This window comes from Trachemys scripta, chromosome 20, assembly GCF_013100865.1.
Source record: "Trachemys scripta elegans isolate TJP31775 chromosome 20, CAS_Tse_1.0, whole genome shotgun sequence".
In the NCBI taxonomy this organism is placed as follows: domain Eukaryota; kingdom Metazoa; phylum Chordata; order Testudines; family Emydidae; genus Trachemys; species Trachemys scripta.
Window position 1 is genome coordinate 4743598 of NC_048317.1, and position 22087 is coordinate 4765684.

Consider the following 22087-nt stretch of genomic DNA (forward strand, 5'->3'; position numbering starts at 1 on the left):
ACTTTGGAAGACAATGGAGAGATGCCCAATATCTTCCAAAGTGCTTTGGATTAGGCCCTGAGAGAGGGGCTGAAAACCCTTAACTCTTGTTGAATTTAATATGGGGTGAGGGTGCTCTCCACCTTGCAGGGAACAAGTCTTGAAAACGCATGGGAAGGGAGGGTGTCCCTAGCTTCTGTTTGCCCAAAGCTGGGAATGGATCACTTGATTATTACCTGTTCTGTTCATTCCCTCTGGGGCACCTGGCATCGGCCACTGTCGGAAGACAGGATATTGGGCTAGATGGACCTTTGGTCTGACCCAGTGTGGCCGTTCTTATGTTCTTATCTCTCTTGTCCCAGATGTGTGATGGCAGAGATCAACCATATGTGCCGTTCATAAAGCTCCAATATGGGGCAAGACTCTGCCTGGGAATTATACAGCCATCATAGTGTGGGCTTAATCTGATATCCCATTCCACTGTGGTTATGTTCTGGATAATCCTTTTCCTCTCTGGATCCATTTCCCCTCGTCGTTCAGCAGAATGCAGGGCCTGCACAGAGCCCCGTTATTTTATCATTTATATAGCAGAAGCACCTAAAAGACTTTCTCATGGACCAGGATGCCATTGGGTGGGTGCTGTACAAACACAGAACAAAAAGAAGGTACTTGCCCCATAAGGTTTACAATCTAAGGCCTTATCTACCCAGGAAATTATACTAGTATAATTAATCTGCTATAGTTAGACTCCCTACGTGGACAGTCTTATTCTAGACTAGAGTGGCTTTTTTCTGGTTTAGCTTAAACTGCTTTGAAAGCAACATAAACTAAATCAAAACAGGCACTTCTACTGGCAAGTGTTCACTTGGGGAGTTATACCAGTCTAACTATTGTTTATATTCACACTTAACCATATACTGGTATAACTCCCTATGTAAACAAACCCCAAGTAAAGACCCACTGATGTTAGTGCACAGGGAGACCCTTACATTATCAGTTGCAGGACCTTCCAATTGCAGATTGTAAACTCTTTGCAACAGAGATGCTGTTAACTTTTTTTTTAGGCCAGAAGGGACCATTATGATCACCTAATGAGTTTGACCTCCAGCATAACAGGCCATATAATTCCATTCAGTCCTTTCTGCATTTAACCCAACAGGTTGTTGTTGACCTAGGGCAGAAAGACATCCATCGTAGTTGTCTGTAGATTGCCTACCACCCTGAGGCTGTTTTAATGCTATAGTCCGGAGCAGGAGCTATGTTGCAAGGGCAAAAGCTCACTTTCAAATGTTAGAGCCTGAAACTCTGAATTCAATAAAGGGAACATAGTAAAATAAGTTTCTTTGTACAGGCATTCTGGTTTCCTATTCCTTAATGCTAAAACATAGATCAGTATCATGGATGCAGATACAAGACACAAGCATTTTCCCCCACAGAATCAAGCCCCATAGCTACCGAATGCCTCTGTGTTAATCTCACTTTGAATACACGACTCAAGTTATCACCTCTGAAATTTGTGGCCATGATCCTTTTTATATCAGCCAGCTTTATTACAGCAAAATTCAATTTTAAGCAGCTCAGGCATCTGTCATAAATAAAACATTTTTTTTTTTATTATTTCTCTCCATCATACCCAAAAAAAAAAAAATCTCATTTGCTTCCGCTAAACAAAACTCTCCTCTTTCGGATGAATTGTTGTGTAGCTGTTTCTTTACACATAAGTCATGTTGGCTCATTCGAGACAGAAATCTTCACTATGGGAAATACAAAATAAGTCCTTATTTGACCTCCAGATTCCTAACAGTGACTGAAGCTTCAGGGTCTCCAAATGATGCATCAAAAAGTTAGATGCTCTAAAAGTTTATACCACTCCCATTGGAAGAGAAATATGGGTTTGTCCTCACAGATCCACCAGGTGTAGAACTAAACCTGAAAAACATTCAAATTAAATCCAGTTTCATTATGATTTCCTCCACGTTTCCCCTCCCCCCTTCCCTTTTGAGCTTGTTTGTAAAAGGTTTGAAATCTTGCTGAAGGGCCAGATTTTTAAAGGTATTTAGATGCCGAAAGATGCAGGTAGGTGCTTTTGAAAATCCCATCTGCACTGTTAGATGTCTAAATACTTTTACAAATCCAGCCCTAAGAGCCATTGGCCTTGTATAGATAGTTGTCTTTTCCCCCTAAACTTTCCCACTGTTGTTACAAAGAAGTGGGCCTCCAGCGTTTTAACCATCATGTCTAGGGGTATGTCTATACTGCAAATTAAGATGAAATGTAGCTGGTAGATATACCCCTGCTAGCTTTAATCTAGCTAGCGAGGATAACAATAAAAAATATATAATATGGAGATATATCTATCTCATAGAACTGGAAGGTCATTGAGTCCAGCCCTCTGCCTTCACTAGCAGGACGAAGTACTGATTTTTGCCCCAGAACCCTAAGTGGCCCCCTCAAGGATTGAGCTCATAACTCTGGGTTTAGCAGGCCAATGCTCAAACCACTGAGCTATCCCTCCCCCTAGGAGTGAAGATGCAGAGGTGTTCACACCTGCATGGGCCAGCTGCCCCGGTATAAGTCCACCAAGGACCTTAGGTTCGTACTTGGGTTGCTAGCCCTTGCTGGGCTCCATTAAATGCTACAAAAAATGGAAATTCAAAACATTTAAATTGGCCCACTCTTGAAAAAGGGGGAGAACTTTTTTCACAAAAGTCTCATCTTATTTTGTCCTATTCCTCCCACTCCACCCTGAATTTGATGATTGAAAATTTTGCCATGACTTGAAAAATGTCCTAGAAATTCAAGAAAACCTTCCACCTCCACTTTAATGTTCTCTCATTATTTTGATGGATATAGCTGTGTAACCATTAACATTTTGTTTCCTGAGTAGTGACCCTGTACATTTCTAAGTCTGCCTGTGTGCAGGGACAGCTGTCATTTTTGCAAGGCAGGGCTGATGCTGCATGTTGCAGAGGAAACACGCATACGCTGTTCTCTCTTTTATTTTTGTTCTTACGACTTTCCCTTTATTTAAACTAAGACTCAAGATGAATGGCTTTATGTCTGGAAGACAACTCCTCTCAGAACATGCAGTGAAGGTCGGGGGGTGGGGGGGGAGCAGTTTTCCGTTGGATAGTATCGCTTTGTTGAAATCAAAACACTTTGCAAGAACATGGCAACTTTCACAATGTTTTTGATGGCAAATAAATGAAATAAATTATTTTGACTTTTTTTAGATCAGGTAAAATATTTGATTTTGACTTTCATTTCATTTGTTTGGACTCGTATTGAATTTTCTATAATATATTATAATGTTCCAACCTTCTAGTAATAAAACAATCAAACATTATCACAACAAAAGTTTGTTTCTGGATGGATGTTTTTTTGGAAATTCTGTTCTGTTGTCAATGTTGACTTTTTGTTCTGATTGGGTATTCAAATCGGTTTGAAATGTTGGAAATTCCAGCTGGATGGAAATTCCATTTTCCAACTAGCTCCAGTCAGTAGCTCCATGTGGTTTTACTGTAAGTCACCAAACCCTCCCATGATGTGCTTTGAGAACTAGACCACACATCAGTGTGGACGTACCCATATGAATGAGAAAAATGATACTGCGGCCCATCACCCGCCATTGCTGGTGGATCACGTACGCTGCTAGATGGTTTGGAGGGGTTCCTCTGCTGGTATGAATAACCGGGCTGGACCAGAGGGATATAGTTCAATAAAGGGGTGTAAGGTGACCGGAAAATCTGCTGTGGATTGTATGGAGTTACCTACAGATGGTAAAGAAACAAAGAGCAAGAAGTTGGTGAAATAAAACAGTTTACAGACAGGTCTGCACATGCCAATTGGAACTAGAGATGGATGAAATATTTCAAATTTTGAAATTCAAAAATTATACTAAAAAGGGAAAATATTCATGACATTTTTGCACAAAAATCCCCTCCTACTGCTTTTAGTGACTGTGGGTCTGGTTGGAGTGGGGTTTTTTTTCTTTTTTTTAAATCAGTGAATTTTTTAACTTTGATAAAACAGGGACATTTTGGGGGAAAAAGTTTATATTTCTCCTGCCCCATCATCATTTTTTGATCAGATGAATTAAACTTTCAACTCTTACAGATGCCAAAGGGGTTGAAAGTGTACTCAGCACCTCCCAAATTCTAGCTCTCCGGAAGCTTAAGACATGATGACAATCAGCTGCAACTACGACAGGTATTTTTGCATCCATTCCTACAGAATCTTTGTAAATGACACAAAACATGTCAAGGATATCAAAGCTGACAAGTGCTCCTCATTCTACTTGCTATTGTTCGTTGCACAAAGAAATCGTGGTGTCATTCAGATCTGATTCAGTTGCATTCGGCATAATAAACGTGCTTCTCAGCCATGTCTCCAGTTGGAGAGAGAGTTGCAGTGATGTCCGCTATGTGGTATGCCCAGCTCTTAAATTTTGATCCGATGGGGTTTCCCTTCACCCCACCCTCCTATAGAAGAGGAAAGAGCTGTTGTGTCTAAGTGCTGTGTGGGTTGCATCTTGCTATAGAAGCCGCCTTATCTTGGAGAGAATGCCCAGAAAGGATTAGCTAATTTACTGGCTACCAGGGACCCAGCTCATGTTTACCCAGAGAGAAGCCCACAAGTTGGTGACTTGGTTCCTTTTCAAACAAAAGTCCCATCCTCCTTTTTTTTAAAGTCTTGTCAGTTCTTTGGAAGGAAAAGATGGAAGAAGCAAGCAGAGTCAAAGCATTGTACAGACTGTCTAGGACAGAAATGTGTTGTCTGAAAAGTACACTACCTCTTGGGCAACCCCCTAAGTTCCATTAGCTTGGCAGGGGAGTTTATGCAGCGTGGGACACAGCATCTGTTTTCCTCACCTATAGCAGAGCCAGCATGTGGAACAGGGAGATAGCCACTCCATAGTCCTTAGGCTGCAGTGATGACCATGGACCCACCCTATGTGTAGATGAGAATTTAGGCTGTTGGAGCCATGCAGTCCTGACTCCTGGCCACCCCCAAACCACCTTCTGTGCCATCTATGTTATTATTTATTAGCAGTTTTACTGCCCCAACTGAAATCGGGCCCCGCTTATGGTAGATGCTGTGCAGTTACTGAGGAAAAGATAGTCCTTGGCCAAAGAACTTGCAATGTAAATAGACAGGAGAGGTGAAGGGTGGGAGGGGACCCAGGAAAATTTATCCAAGGTCACAGAGCAGAGTTGGGATGAGAACCCAGGTCTCCTGCTGTCAAGGCCGGGGCCCTATCTACTAGATAACACTGCTACACCATCTGGTAACATTTCTGTAGAATATGGGTATACTTTTTTTCTCCCCCCCCCCCCCCCCCCAATCACCGTGGGATAATACTGTGGGTGTTGCAGGACACTGCAAAATTCTCCGTGTCTGCTGCCCTTTCAAAGTGATGGCACTTTCCTTAATGTTTTAGCTCCCCCGCCCCAACTTGAGGAACCAATTTGGATCTGACCCAGAAGTGCTGCAGTGGCATGCATGAGATCAACTCTGTTGAGGCTCTCCTGGTGACATCCAAGCCACTCCAGCTCTCTGTGGTGCCTCTTACTGTCATAGCTTATCTTGCTGCAGCTCATCCAGTGTTCTCCTCCTCATTCATACATTAACTCGCAATAGAAATGCACCATTTCATGATGCTGATTGTTTCATTCTTTACAAAGAGAAAAAGGACTGTCCTAAGTTAACACTAAATGGAGCATATACAATTGGATATTTTGGTTCGAGGCCAGGCCCTCAGCTAATGTAAACTGATGTAACTCCATAGACCTATGCTGATTTACACCATCTGAGGATCTGGCCCCCAAATCTTATTTTGCAAAGCTACCAATGTCAGTTATGCCCCATGACAAACAGCTCTGGCTAATTTTCTATGCTTAGCATCTGTGTTCTGCAAATGAAAGCATATTTATAACCATTTAGACACACCTGTCTCGAATAGCATCCTAGGGGAGGGTGTAAAGTCTGCTGGTATGGGATCCGTGCTCTCTGCGGATACAAGCCCTGTTAAAATACAAAAGACATGACTTTAAAACAGTCTGACTAGGTCTTATTTCTATTCTGCAATACATTCCTTTGTCTTTTCAAGGGCACGTTATTTGTTCAAGGGAGTGGAGGTCAGCTGAACTTAGTTAATATCTTTGGCCAAGATTCTCCTCTATGACTCCACAAGTCTAGGTTTCTTCTCTACATTACAGCTCTCTGCGGTAGGTTCTGCGCTCTCCATCCTGTTTTGCAATGAGCTCAACTTCCCCTTGACCTCAATGAGAGCAGGATTAATTATGCATGCAGATGATCACTAACTTGTCATTGAACGTATCAAGCAGCTGACGAATGCCTACTAAATACAACTGTAGTTGATTACAGAGTGCAAAAGTGCACCCACAAAATGATAGGATAGGCTGAGTTGAGGCCAGTCAAAGAACTTAGTCCTAAGGATGAGATTTTCCAAGTGGTTTAAGGAAGTTAGGTGTTCAAATCTCATTGAAATTGGATAGGGTGAACAGGCCAGAGGGATGATAACTCTGCCATGCGGCTAGGGTGGTATCTAGAGTTAAATCTAACAGAGTGAGCTGGGGATAAGAAAAATGCAGAGATAAGATTGGTGGAAGGTGGGACATGACTGAAGAAACTATTCCACATGTTAAGTGAAAGGAGAAGAACAAAACTGATGAATTTTTTTTCTGGTGGAACATTTTTCCCTCACCAGAAAATGTTGGTACGGATAAATCAAAATATTCCACATATGTATTGAACGAGGCAGGGAATTTCAGGAAGAGAAAGGAGGGTCTCATGGTTAAGGTAGTTAAATCCCAACTCTGGAAAATTGGATTCTATCCTTGCCTCTGCCACAGCGTTCCTATGTGATGCTAGTCAAGTCACTTAAGCCAGATTTTTCAGAAGGGGTCACCAATTGTGTATTCTTCATTTTCTGAGTGCCTGATTTGAGACCCTGGTATTTGACTTGTAGAAGTGCTGATTAAAGTCAATGGGAGCTGTGCTTTGAAGTGCTATTTAGTTCTACATACTCAAAAATATCAGGTCTCGGAGGTCTCAAATTGGGCACCCCAAATTATTGGATACTTTTGACCTTTATCTCCGTGCCTCAGTTTCCCATCCTAACCCCTCCCAGGTCTTATAGGGATATTGTGAAAATAAATTCATTCATGTTTGTTTGGCCCCTAGATAATATAATGATGATGAGCACAATAGAAAAGCCCATGAGGAAATTTATATTTCCATCTTCAGATGTGGGCTGTAATAGTGTGCAGTAAATAAGGCCTGGGGTCTCGCACAAAATGAGGAGAAAACAAAATATTGATTAGCTGCGTATTGAGTGAGCATCATCCATTCCGTGCACTGAATGAGGCCGGGGTCCTGTGGAAAAAATAGTCATCATGGAATTAAAGACTGTATTATAATGTATACACACAAGGAGAATCATAGAATATCAGGGTTGGGAGGGACCGCGGGAGGTCATCTAGTCCAATCCCTTGCTCAAAGCAGAACCAACACCAACTAAATCATCCCAGCCAGGGCTTTGTCAAACCGGGCTTTAAAAACCTTTAAGGATGGAGATTCCACCACCTCCCTAGGTAACCCATTCCAGTGCTTCACCACCCTCCTAGTGAAATAGTGTTTTCTAATATCCAACTTAGACCACCTCCCCCACTACAACTTGAGACTAAATTAAGGTTGTACAGGCAACCCTAGTTTCGGCATCCTTATCTGTAAACATGGCGATCGTATCAAAAATCCATTTGGGGATCCTAGCAAATGAAAACTGTAAACTGGTACTAACCTAGGAATGAAAATGGGTACAAAGCACGGTCGGTCATAACTCACTGTCTCATAAATTCAGCACCTTTCCAGTGAAGCATGAACCTCCACCCCTGATGCACTAAACTACTTGTTCTCTTTGTTTTGTTTGCCACCCAAAGTTATCCCCCCGTTTCCCCCCCCCCCAAGCACTGAGTTGGATAGCAGTCCAGTTCCTTTCAGATCCTTCCAATGGTACAAAGCAAAAAGTAGGTTTAGAAGCAGTGGTGGCTGCAACCACAGGCTTGCCAGGCTTAGCTCTGACAATGCCCGACGAGAACCCTGCATGTTTATTGTTCTGTTACCTGGAACTGTGGAAAGTTTGAATGGTTTGGATAGATGGGGGGCGGAGGATAGTTCAGACTGAGCCACACTGGCTGGTTTAAGGAGGTGGTCGTTGATGTGGTAGCAAAACGCGGGGTGAAAACATTCCCATTGTATTTGAGGTGGTTCTTCTCCGATGCTGCAGTAGTTACTGTAAAACAAAAGATGGTTAAACACGTTATTAAACAGACACGCTAGGCTGATCCACTGGAGCAAAGAAAAGCTCAACTTAAAAGGGTGTGCTTTGCCCACCAATCAAATTTACTTAAGATCTCAGCTACTTCCACTGGCTACAAGCTTTCAGTATTGAGACCCAAATTCAACAATTAGCACTCTACATTCTCTAATTAGTAGGACCTGTCCATCCAGTCCCTACAGGACTTGGAATTAACTGTAACTGTCTGAGTGATAAGGATGAATGAAATGGTTCAGCTAGAATAAGAATGGAACAAGACCCTTTGCGCCACATTCAAAACCTCTTTAAGATTAGGGGGGAAAACTGACTAGCTTTTCATTTGCGTTCATTTTATAACATCTCCTGGTTGCAATACACTAGACCAAGATTTTCAAAATGGATTACTGATGTTGACTGCCCATCCTGAGACATCTGATGGGCAGTTTCCAAGGATGGGTGCTCAGTACTTTCTGGCCTCTTTAAAGTGTCTTAAATTGGGCCCCGAACAAAATATGGCCCCCAAAATACTTGAGTTAATTCTGGAAAATCTTGGACCGTAGGGGCTAACTCTACCCTCACAAAATGTGATATAATGCATTATGAACCCAATCAATGCCCGTTGCAGTCAGTGGAAAGAGTCCTATTGTTTTCACTTGGCAGTGAATCAAGCTCTGTCAGTATTTATCCCGTAACCTTGATCATCTCAGTTTAGCCTACCATGAAAATCGTACCCTTGCTAATACAAGGAAAGAGATACATGCAAGATTTATTTCTGACCAGGCTGGCATCAAGTGCTGCAGATAGTAAGGCAGTTCCATACAGACTTTCAAGTTAGCTTCTTTAAAAAGCTACCAGTCATATCTGCCAGTCCGTGGGATCTCAATATTGGGGTCACCTCCCATCTTGTTAAGTGGGAGAAGGGTGTTGCATAGATCCCAGCTGGATGACAGGGAGTATGCTGGGAGTTGGTCCTGGTATAGAACTGAGGATCCCACTATGGAAAAGGTTAAGAACCACATTGTTTGTCCCCTATGAAATGACATCTCTGTATATAGCAGTGAATACCATACCTGTTGTCTATGGCTACCTGCAATCACAGGGGACTGGACCGACCCAGAAGGTCCCTTCCCATTCGATGTCGGCTGCATTTTAAACATCTCTTGCTTTATTTTATCCCCCCCCCCGCCAATCATTCCCAAATGATACTTCCAAACACCCTGTACCTGTGTTCTGAAGTCCCTCGGGAACTGAGTCGGGATCAGTTTTTGAGCAGATCTTGGCAAACACCGGGAGCTGCTTCTTTGGCCCCGTGGTTTGGCTTTCTGCTGTCGTGGAAGGCAGAGGCACCACTGCGCTCTCCTTATGGGTGGGGGAATTGAACATGTTACTTTGTAGATAGTCCTTGGTCAGCCTGGTTTCCTCCGCCACCACCTGATTATCTGGCGCTTTGGCCGCCTCTATGCATTTCAATGGACACGGCACCAGTGACTTACTGGTCTCTTTGTTAGAAGCCACTGGGTTACCACGACCATTGTCCACCCCTCTAGCATTCTTGAAGGTGCATTTTGCAGGGCGTAGAATCCCAGCGATGGTGGATTTTGTAGAAAGCTGAGCATCACAGAGAGATCTGAGTTTCATCTCCCTTTCTTTGCTTCCCATCATTGCTCGGTACATGCTCTCTACTGCTTCTGTTTCATCTAGCAACTGGTCCCTCTCGGAAAGCAGGAAAAGGCTGTTGTTTGATGAAGTCTGATTTAAAGTAGAGGCAGTTTTTTTGCTTCCTTCTAAACCTTGCATTTCTGTCTCGCTAATGTTCTCCTGGGTAAGGCTCAAGTACTCCTGTTCCACCAGAAGGGAAATCTCATCTTTGACACAGTTCTGTTCCAACGATCTACATGAAAGAGAGAAATCTAACACAGTTAATGCACATTCAACAAGGATAACTGCAGGCAACTTGGATGAAACACGTGGGAGCGCAAAGAATTATTATGAGAGATGTGCTTAAAGTAAATTCTGGGTCTATAAATATATTTCTGCTACAAAATGAAATCCAAGCCTTGCCAACACTAGGAAAATGACTTACTGTTGACAATGGGGCAGATGAATTAGTTGCCAAGCCCGATATGCTTGCAGCCAATATTGAGTTCAGCATCAGTTCACCTGGCCTTGCCAGTTGTTAGCAGTGGGGGGGTTTCTGACAATCAGTTTAAAAATGGGGAGAGAGAATTGTCGCACCCTCCTTTTTAACTGAAATTTGAAATGTTGATGAAATCATCAGAATTTGGGGGGAAGGGGCCCCCACAAAGCCCTAGTATAAAGTTCCACTGACGCCTACATTGTGCAACTGTACTTAAATGGCCCTCATCGCTATAGTTTCAGCACACTTCCTAATCACTAATGAATTTTTATCCTTCCAACACCCTTGTGAGGTTGGGCTGAATTCTCTCCATGTCACAGATGGGGAAACTGAGACGTGCCCCAAATCAGAGAGAGTTCACAGCTAGGCAGAGAATTTAGCTCCTGCCCCAAAGAGCTAGGTTATCTTTTTATTCTGTTTGTACAGCGCCTGACACAATGGGGCCCTGGGCCAGGCCTGGGGCTCCTAGATGCTACAGTAATACAGATGATAATCTTTATAATAAAATTCCAGGATTGTCTCTCTGTCTGGGTGCCACTCTGAAGCCAGGAATCTCTGTAGAGTCAGTGTGACGTGAAGGAAACATCTAGAAGCATGTCTGAGAGCTTGTTTGTTTAGAATATCACCAGGCTCAATCATCACTGGGACTGGCATTCTGTTACCATCCAGTTTAAGTTCTCAGCCATTTTTGGCTTTTTTTTACACAGTTTATGGATTATGCCCATGTTGCATCACAGACCGTCAGCTGGTAGTAATAATGTCTCTAGAATTCCAGAGAGACAAGATGGGTGAGATAATATCTCCCAGTTGGTCCAGTAGCCTGTTATCCACTAGACTGTCTTTCCCTACCTTTGGCCATTTCGGGGACCAGTACATATTGACTAGCTCCTTTGCAGAAGGAGTCAAACTAATGGTAGAACAAATGTTTACTGGAAGCCTTGAGGGTAGGTTAGAGGTCAGTGAAGGCAGAGTTGGGTGTGGTCTTCTAGTGCGGCGTGCAATGAGATTGGCTTCAATGTAAGCGTCAAGCTGATATTCTGAGAACAGAGCCCTGAATTTCATGTCTAATGGGAATACACAATCACCTACCACATGCAATACATTTCTCTCTCTCTAAACACTCAAGTTCTTTATCCAAATTGCACACACTGGGTGCACAAAGCTCTTGACCTAAAAGTGGTCTGATCTCCAGAAGTGCTTAGACTCACAACTCCAGTTGCAGTCAGAGATCCCAGTCCTAGTATGAGTTCCATGTGAATTCAATAAGTTGATGGAGGACAGGTCCATCTATGGCTATTTGCCAAGATGGTCAGGGATGCAACCCTATGCTTTGGGTGTCCCTAAGCCTCTGACTGCCAGATGGTGGGACTGGATGACAGGGCATGAATCACTCAATTTAAAGATAATTTTAAAATCTATTGGGCCCGATTCACCATTGCCCTGCGTCTTGTGCAGCCACTCACACCAGTGCAAACGTGAGTGTGAAATGCTCCTGAATCACAATGGTAATGTTTTATACCCATTCTGCCCTAGCGTGCTGTGTTACTATTTGTTTGTTTTATGGCAGCACCTAGAAGCCCCAGTTGTGGGCCAGGACCCTGAAGTGCTAGGAGCTGTACAAACACAGGACAAAAAGATAGTCCCTGTCCCAGAGCGCTCACAATCTATTGATGGCATAAGGTGCAGGACAGTGGAGAAATGGGCATGTTCATGATTAGAAATTGGTTTCTTTTCAAGAACTTTTTAATTATGGATCTTTCCATTGTGGTTGCCTGCTCACAATACTCCTGCCTTCTGTTGATTACTTGTGTAATGAGGGACCCAGTTTGCTCACTTATTACCAAATGTGATTTGTAACTTAATGCATAAACTGGTTATCCTTATTGGCTTGTGGGACGGGATGGCCAGGGTTATAAACGTGTACATATAAATAGCTTGCCAAACTTCTTAATCATCAATTATAAATTCACCTAATTATGTCTGATTATGGACTCACTGTAATTAGCAGAGTTTTTAAACTGCCTGGCTCTTTTCTTCCTAAAATAAAATAACCAAGAAACTTCAGCTGGTTGGTTTTTTTTTTTTTTTTTTTTTTGGGGGGGGGGGGGGGCAGTTTGGGAGATGATGAATTGCAGCCTGTTTAATATTTAAAAAAGTATAACCTTCCTCCCCACCTCTGACTTCCATTCCAGTTCAAAGCTACCTTTGCAGTACAGATTAGGGCCCTGATCCTGCAATCATATACACATGTGGTCTTACTGATGTAAGTAAGGGCTACTCATGTGAGTAAAGGTAAGCATCTGTATAAGGGTTTGGTGTGTCAAGTACCCATATCACATCCAATCCTGTAGTCTTGTGGTCAATCCTGTTTTCCCAGAATGCGCTGGGAGAATAGGGAAGGGTCAGGTGGTGCAATCCTGATCACAGCTGGTGCACAAATGGGGCCAATTGGAGATTTCCAACCTGAGGCTTTTTTTCAGAATCTAGGTGCTACAATGTCCTGGGGAGACTTTGATAAAGACAGGAAGCCAAACCTCAGGAAGGAAAATAAATTTAGGAAAGAGGAGTAAAGGTCTGCTGGTGGTGAGGCTGTTCAAGGCAATTCATATCCACATAAAGGGAAAAAAAAATCTAACATGGATTCCCTGCTGGTACAGTTTGCTGATGACACACAAATTGGTGACGTGGTAAACAATGGGCTCACTCAAACCTGTGCTTTGTACTGTTAAATGTAAGGTGGTACATTCCAGGAACCAAGAATGCAAGTCACACTTACTAGGATGGGGGGTATATTTTGGGAAGCAGAGACTCAGAAATGCATTTAAGGGTCATGGTGGCTAACCAGCTGAACCTGAGCTCCAGCGCATCGCACTGAGAGAAGAAAGCAGATGGGTTCCTTGGATGTATTAGCAGGGGAATACAGAGTAGAAGTAGGCAGGTGTTAAAACCATTCTGTATGTATCTTAGTGAGACTGAAATACTGGGGCCAGTTCTGGTGTCAACACTTCAAAAAGGATGTCAACAAATTAGATAGGATTAAGAGCTACAAATATGATTCAGGGTCTGGAAATCCTGCCTTACACTGAACTTCTTTAGTCCCTTGCTGTATCTAGTTTCTCCAAGAGAAGGTTAAGAGGTGATTCGATCATAGTCTGTAAGTACCTATGTAGGGGGGAGATTTCTGATAGCCGGGGGCCTCTTTATTAGAGCAGACACAAACATAACAAATTCCTGTGGGAGCAAGCTGCTGAGAGACCCCTTCAGACCAGAAATAAGCTTCATATTCTTAACAGTGAGAGTAGTTGACCAGGTGAACAGTTTACGTAAGGGTGTGGTGGATTCTGCACCACTTGAAGCCTTTAAACAAGATTGTAGTGGTCTAAAAAAGGTGCTCCAGTTCTCCCAGAACTTATGGAGCTTGATGCAGAGATGGTGAGATTTGCTTAGTGAAATTCTCTGGCCAGTGTTCTACAGGAGGTCAGATGAGATGATCAGAACTGTCCCATCTGACATTAAAATCTACGACTCTGTGTTGATCTCTGTGATGGTTTATCAGTATCGCTGCTTCCAAAGAAAACTTGCCCTTCCTTAGAACTATTTCAAGCAGCCTTCATATGGCACATCAGTTCTCAGAATCAAACACAGAAGGAAAGTTTTACAGCCAGATTTTAAACGTGGGAAAGTCAGGAGGCCTGTTCTGCCACTGGGAGGACTTGTCTGTTGAGATTTTAAGGAATTGTCTCTTACTGTGTGTCTGTACAGCACCCAGCACAGTAGGGCCCTGATTTCAGTCGGCTCTCAAAGTGCTAAGGTAGTACAAATAATAATAAGGGGGGCTTGGATACAATGCAAATTCTTTGCTGCAAATCCTCGTAAATCCTAGTGTAGCATCTGTAAAATGGGATTAGCTTTTGTTTTTCCTGTTGTACTCGACTGGCACCTCTCACCCCAGTTTCTGAGTGCCTGGAAATCTTGTAATATACGGCTCCTCACAACACCCCTGTGAGGCAGGGCAGTGCTGTTCTCCCCAGTTTACAGATGGGGAACTGACACATAAGGACACTGGGAAGGCCCAGATCCTCAAAGATATTCAGGCCCTTTGAGGATCTGGAACTAAGTGATTTGCCCAAGGGCAGGCAGGAAGTCTGTGGCAGAGAAGGGTCTTGAAACCAGGTTTCCCAAGTCCTAAACTAGGGCCTTAACCACCGAACCATCCTTCCTGTCTACCTCATCTGTTTAGATTGTAAGCTCATCAAGGTAGTGAACTGTCTGTTACTAGACGTGTGAAAACACCCAGCAAAATGGTGCCCTGACCTCAGTTGGGTCTACTAGGCATGGTCATAATATGAATAAAACATAACAGAAGCTCTGGATGTTTCCAGTGATTTGTCATCCTCCTATGTCTAAATATTCCAGTAACAAAGCCAGGAAGGTGAAACTGTTTGTTCAAAAGATTCCAGATGCATTTAAAATGAACTTAGCTGTGATTTGCATAAGTCAATATTTTAAAATAATTAAAGTTTGCTAAATCAAGCAAGGTCACTAGGACTAATCTTGGCCCCAGTGTTGTTGCAGATGACAAATCAGGTAATACATGGACCTTTACTGGCCGTCAGCATAGACTCTGGGGTTTTTATAAAATCTCTTCCTGGCATTTGGATAAGGATGCTTGCACCTCCAGGATCAATGGTAAAAATATGGCCCAGGTTAGAATCTGCTCACCATCCTCATTTGAGCAGCAGCATTGGTTTCAGAGAGATTACTCAAATGAGTAGAGCAAAGCAGGTCTTGGCATTTGGTCAATAGTAATCAAAACACATCCGAAGGCAGTTCAGTTATTACTTGTATAGGGACCAAGATCAGGGCCCCTTAGCACTAGGTGCCTTACAGACACAAAGTGAGACAGCCCCTGCCCTAAACAGTCAAGACAAAGTCTGTGAGGGAATGGGAGAGATGGCTTGCCCAAGGTCACTCAGCAGCTCCATGGTAGAGGTGTCAGTAGAACCCAGGTCTCCGGATTCCTGGGCTTAGTATGCCCTGTCCACTGGACCTCGCTGCCTCTCTCATTGCATGAAAAATGAGTTTGATGGGTCTCAGTCCAGTTTCTGTTTCTTCAGGTGTCCCCCTCAGAAGCTCCACCACAGCTGTGGCGCGCTTGTGGATGGTTGTGCAGCACAGATGCAAAGGAAAGAAAGCATATGGAACTACACTCTAGTCTCTCCCCCTAGGCCTAATAGTTATGAGGCACATTGGCAAGGGGTAATGTTAGGTTGGCTGCCCTTGCAGAGCCAACTAAATTCGCTGCTAATAAACACAAATTATGGTGCTTTAAGGGTCAATTTCATTTATTAAAAAAGGGGAGGACTTAAAATTCAGATTGTTAGTAGTCGTTTAATTCTGTTCTACACACGCTCTTGTGCAGCCGCTCTCACCATAATATCTGAGCGCCTTCCACTAGTGCATTAACTGATGTGATGAACATCTGGTTCATAAAGACGCTTGGGCCTGCATTCTCCTTTCACTTACCCCAGCTGTGCACTGGAGACTGACTTCATTGGGGTGACTCCAGATTCACATGGATGCGAGAGGAGAAATGAGCCTGATTGACTCTTCATGACTTCTGGAGTCTACCTTCAAGATTACAGTACACTTAGCACTGATGGGGCACTGGATTTGGAGTCAGGACTCCTGGGTTCTATTCCTGGATACATATCACCGATTCACTATGTGACCTTGGTTAAATCCCTTCCCTTCAGTTTGTTTCCCCATCTGTATAAAGGGACAAATGATACTAACTTACCTTTCCTAAAGCCATTTAAGCTCTAATGTAACTTATTTACTGCATCAAAGCAGGCTGGGCCAGTCTGTGCAACCCTGACTGGTGTATTGCATTTTTGCTTTAAGACCAGGGCAGTTGCCAACCTCTGCTAATTAATTGCTGGGTTTGCAAATTTTAATTTTGTTGGTTCCCCCCCTGCCCTGCTTCAGGAGAATTCTATAAATACTTCCCTCTTAAATTTGAAAATTGTAACTCCTTCCCTTCCTATGACTTACCCCATGGAGAGAGACTTGGCAGAAAAAAGTTCTCTGCCAAATTCAGCTTTCCTTTGTAAAGATCAGCTGTTTACAGTATAACATTTTAATTTTCTGCTTTGCTCTTTTGAAGGCTTCTTTTGCTTCTTACTGTAAATATTTTGATCTTTTTTTTAAAAAAAAAAAGCTGCTGTGGGGAACTGAATGCGGCAGCTGCTTACTGTGCTTCAGAATTACAGATGTGGCTAGGCATCCCAGGGCGTTTTGCATAAGAAAATGAATGTGTGGCGGGAAAGGAGATCATTTTGCTCTCTGGGTTGGTGCTGTGAAAATAAACAGCCACGGTGTCTTATCTCAACCAGTCTGAGAGCTTACCTAGTCTGTTTGTACACATGTTGCCAAAGCTACTATAGGGAAGAAAGGGTATAAGAGAGGGAGGGGGTGAATTTCCACTTGGAGTTGGTCAGTGATCTCCTCTCTGACATTTTGAGACCACTCACTCTTTCAGGAAGTTGCTGCCTTCTCCTCTGAGGGGTTCTGGTGACACAAGTGGGTGACAGGTAGGCTGCTGGATTGGGGACGTTGACCTAGGCTGGAGCTCTTCAGAAAGACCTTGAACGCGTTTCCAGATCTCGTGACAGGCTTTGTCCAAGCTGTCTTGAGGGGTGTTGTGGTGGATCCAGATGTGTCTTGGGAAAGGTCCTAGAGGAAATGGGCCCTTAGGGCTTATCGCTGGATCCTGGAGCCCACTACCACCTGTGAGCATCTTTCAGTCTCTTCCCACCCAGGGACCAAAAGACAACTTTTTTTTTTTTTTTTAAACAAAGTGTTTTTGTGGGTACAGAATGGAATGAAAAGCAACAAACCATGGTAACTTGGTAACCATAGAACCCCTGGGCCTGGCAACTGGTATGAAGGACAACAAGCGGAAACAGCTGTAGGGATGCCAGCACCACCCAAAGGAAGAAATAGAAGAAGGAGCCACATGTTTCCCCCCCCCCCCCAAGCAAGGCTGTGAGCAGCCTCTGGGACCAATCTCCATGTAATTGCTACCACTTCCAGACTCCATGTATTCTCAGGTCCATATATTAACCTCCCCCTCCTCCTTCCTTCATCTGTTCTTTATATTTGACGTACCCCTGGTGCATAGAAGGAGTTACCCCCAAGGTGTCTCTGCTGACGGTGAGGGGTCTCCCCTCAGCTGTGTGTCCCTTCTCCTACCCCATATCAGGTCCCCTCCTTATCCTTCTCTCACAGAAATAAACTGAAGCAAAGAGACAGGAGGACTTATTTGGGAGAGGGAGAGGGTATGCATGTGTGGGACTGAGAGCGGGGAGATATGGATCTCTTGTCCTGCTGTTTGCCTCTGTTTCTCTAATCCCAGGAACAGGACTACAGCTAGCCAAGTCACCTCTTGTTCTGCAGATGGGCCCAAGAAACAAAGTTTCAGAATTTGCCAACATTTGGGGGTGTCTGGATATGGGATTTTTGCTTTGGGAACTATTTTTTTTTTCTCTTAACGTTCCCTTTGAAGTATTGAGCGCTAGCCACTAACTGATGCAGCATGATCTGGTCCAGCAATTTCTGTTGCCGCGTGCTGACTTGTGTATGTCACCACTGCCTTTTGCTGGCCCAACCGTGTGATTGCCATCCATGAGGGTATATCTACTACACTGCAGCTGGGAGTGGCTACAGCCTGACGGAGGAGACAATCCTTAATACTGCTACAGCTAATGAAGATTTTTATTGCTCCCAAGCCCTGTTCCTGCTGATATTTAAGGCCATAAGGTGCGGGAATTATTAAATGAGGTTGTACCTGTGGACAGGTTTATCAGCTATAGTTAAACACATTTCGGTTTGGGGAGAGCAGTGGAATATGACTGGGAAGAAGGAAGCCAGCACAGGCCAAACTTCAGAAGCACTGGTTATATCTGCAAAAAATTATTTGGCAGTTGTGAGTCCAAAGCCCCTACGTCTGTGTGTGCATCATGTGTCTGAGTGTGCAAAAAAAAAAAAGGGGGGGGGGGGGGGGGGGGCAGGCAAAAGTCAAATTTTTACATGTAAAAGTGCCTTTGTACATCTTCAGGTGCAACACTTGTGCGTAGATTTTTTTTATTACTGTAGCTGTTGCATCTTCCTTTGAAATCTCCGCTCCATGTGTAGTCTAATATAAAAAGTGGACTTTTCTATAATACCTATGCAAAGCCACAGTGACTGCAGCTTCTGTATAATCAGAGAGATTATTCTATGTATGCGGCTGTTGGCTAATACTTTCTGCCCGGCTAAATGCTGCTCTTTTCACCCACAGCAACCGTGTTTGGTTAACAAAGTATATGTTGGGGATTTATTTTATTTATCCAAATACCTTTCAGATCCCTATGGAGACTTGCTAATTGTGCTGCTTTTTATCTTGGAGAAATAGTCTAAGATCACCAGCTCAGATGAATTCTAGGACTCCTCATTCATAGCCACCGTGACTGTATATGTAGGCTGGAGTTTTCTCTAGCAGCAGTAAGGGGACGTGGTATCAGAACTCCTAGATGATGATCCCGGTTTTGGCACCAATTCCCTTTGTGATCCTGGGAAAGTTCTTTCTCCTTCCTGTGTCTGTTTCCCAATCTGTAAAATGGAGCAAATACTTCCTACCTCCAGACAATCATTGTGAGGACTAACTAAGTCCAGGTCTACATTAGACCTGTATTGGTCTAACTATATTGCACAGGGGGATGAAAAATCTACACCCCTGAGCGAGGTCGTTATACCCACCAACCCCCGGTGTAGACAACACTAGGCTTCCCATTGACATAGCTACCGCCTCTTCGGTAGGTGGATTAACTACGTTGACGAGAGAAGCTCTCCTGTTGGTGTAGTAGCATCTTCACTCAAGTGCTACACTGGTGCAGCTTCACCGCTGTACGTGAAGACAAGTCCTAACACTTGTAAATCATACCAGGATCCGTGGCTTACAGACATTTAGAAATACTACGTTTTATTACTGTGTTTTGCGGGGTGTGTCTGTGTGTGGAATCACAGTCATTTACATGACTTTGGCTCTGTTTGGGGAAATGATGGGGTACAACAGGTGTTTGCATGTCCGCATCAGGCAGGTTTTGAGCCTGGGGTCTGACTGCGGGTGGCACTGCGGAGCAAAAGGTCCCCGCTCCTTAGTGGGTGGTTAGAATGGCAAAATCCTGTGTCTAGTCTACTGTGAAGGTAATTTAGCAAGTGGTTCAGCTGTGCAGTGGAGGTTAAGATCCGAGTTAACCAGTGCACGCGCGTGCACACACACACACTCTCACACACTCTTCTTTCAGATGGGGGGCAAGCAACATTAACCCTGATGGCTTCTGCCACAACACAACTTGTCTTTACCAGTCACCAAATATATGTAAATCTTTTAAGAGAGATGGAGACCTTAAGCCCGGCGTTGCTGTGGGGAAGACTTTTTTTTTTTAAAGGGGGGGGGGGGGAGTTGATTTGGAAAAAGATATGATTTTACTAAGCAGGAATAAAGTGGGAGTGTACCTCCCCAAAGACTTTATTATGCCTGCATAGTGTTCTTGATCCCTTGTTAGTCGTCTTTGTCTCACCCTATTACCTGTGTGCAGCAAGCAAGTCCCATATTCAGCTGAATGCGATGTGTGTGTGTGTGGGGGGGTTCTTTGCACTATCTGTATAAGGGGCCAGGGAGGGATGGAGCTGCGCAGTGGAGTACCCTCCTCTCGGATCCTTTTCTAGCTGGCTCTCTGCCTTGGAACAATAAGGTCTATTTGAATAGGACACTGCAGTTGAAACAGACATAAAGCGACTCTTTCATGTCCCAGCCCTGGTTGCTTTGGCTTTTGGCATCGGCTCCCGGTGTAGGCAGTGGCGGGATTGAAAAGCAGAGGGGACCGAGAGAAAGTGCGCGTGAGAGAGAGGATTGATTCGGGGGTGGAGGGAGAGATTTACCAGCCCTGGGTATAAATTGTTTTCTAGCTGTCAGATGAGCTCATTCAAGGCAACCGTAACAAGTCTGAAGAAGGGGGTTTTGCAGCAAGGAACTGCAGCAAATGCAAAGCAATAACGTAGGGGGGGATGGGTTACTAGTTCAAAAACCCACCCTCTTTCTTCCGCCCCCTCTCCAGTCACTTCAGAGGCGAGCCAAGGGAGGCAGGGATCGTAGCTCATTCTGGAGCAGCAGCACCCGTCAGTGGTGCCTTTGGACCGGTGCCCCCCCTCCATGTGTTGCAGCTTTGGAGGTTGCAATGAGAAAATCAGCAGCAGCCCTTCCTCTTTCGCAGTGGTGCATGTTCTGGATGCCAAGGCAGTGTGAAAGCCTCGGCTCTGGTGTGTGTGTGTGTGTGTGTGTGTGTGTCCCCGTCCTCCCTTCTCTAGGCATGTCTCTCTGCCTTTCCCATGCACCCGCGCCCTCTTCTACGGGGGGGGGGGGGGGGGGGGCAAAACCTGCAGTTAAAATTTCCCCCCCCCCCCCGGATCTAGTCCGATCCCTTCCACGCGGAAGGCTGAACTGAATCCGCAGATAACTGGGTGCGGGGGGTCTCCTGCGTTTGCCCAAAGGGACTGAGCTTAAAACTGTGACTGCGAAAGGGGGCAAAGGGGTGTGGGGTTTCTAATGTGTGGTGTGTCGCGGATGAGCCCCCACGGAGCTGCACATCATTGCGAAGTGCCCTAATGTGGCTTTAACAGACTGGCATTTTTTTTATTATTATTATTATTATTATTTTGCATGCAACCGTAGAGGCAAATGTGCTAGTCCATGCAAAAAGAAAAAAAAAAAAAAGCCCAAACCTTCCTCCTGGCAGCTCTGCAAAGAGGCAGCCAGCCCAGTGAGAAGGAACATGCGATGATTTGGGAAGGGGTGACGCAAAGTCCCCTCCCTCCCCCCCCATCTCCAAAACATTCCCCCCCTCCTCCCCTACAACCAGTCCCACTTGTCAGAACCTAATCTCTCCCCAGGAGCGCATGCTACTGGGAAAAGTAACAATTGCAAAGCGTGTGTGTGTGTGGGGGGGCTTTCTCTGGGGTTCCCCCCCCTTTGCAAGCCCTCCTGTGTTTGTAACGCAATTTCCTTGGTCATAAAAAGTGTCCATATCATCAAGTTGTTTACACAGCCCCCCCCAAAAGCCGGGATATGGAGGGTGATGCATGCCAGATTTATTCTAGCGGATATGTGAACGCCAAGGAGAGCTGCCGATTGGACATTTTATCTGTGTATTAAGAGGAATCTGCGGGGAATTGCTTCTATAAAGGAGAAGAAACCTGGGGTGGGTATTAACATGAACAAATAAATGGGATCCTAAAACATAATGTGTGGTTTATTGTTTCTGGGAGGATGGAGGGAATGGGGAGTAGGGATGGAATAAAAATCTTGAATCAGATACTGTCTATACACACACACAACCCCTCCGCCAAAATAACACAGCTGAAGTACCCCCTTTCCCACGATTTAAGGAAGAAGAGAACAAGGATGTGGAGGTGATTAGTCACCTGGATGCTGATGGTGCTGATCAAAAAGTGTAATTCCCTGGGAACCTTGTGCTGCTAATCCTGAAAAGCTTGATCCAAGATAGGCATTTTTAAGTGGGGGGGGGGGGAAG

The 22087-nt window shown here is 44.3% G+C and overlaps 1 protein-coding gene across 1 annotated transcript; it reads right to left on the reverse strand.

Moving 5' to 3' along the window:
* Positions 1-1832: 1832 nt before the first annotated feature.
* Positions 1833-17253, reverse strand: C20H1orf94 (chromosome 20 C1orf94 homolog). Its single transcript, XM_034753764.1, has 6 exons — positions 16988-17253; positions 9541-10208; positions 8124-8293; positions 5929-6003; positions 3565-3749; positions 1833-1908 (listed from the first exon to the last, which is right to left on the reverse strand). The coding sequence occupies exons 1-6, from the start codon at positions 17251-17253 to the stop codon at positions 1833-1835; spliced, it is 1440 nt and encodes a 479-aa protein (XP_034609655.1).
* Between the last annotated feature and the right edge of the window lie 4834 nt (positions 17254-22087).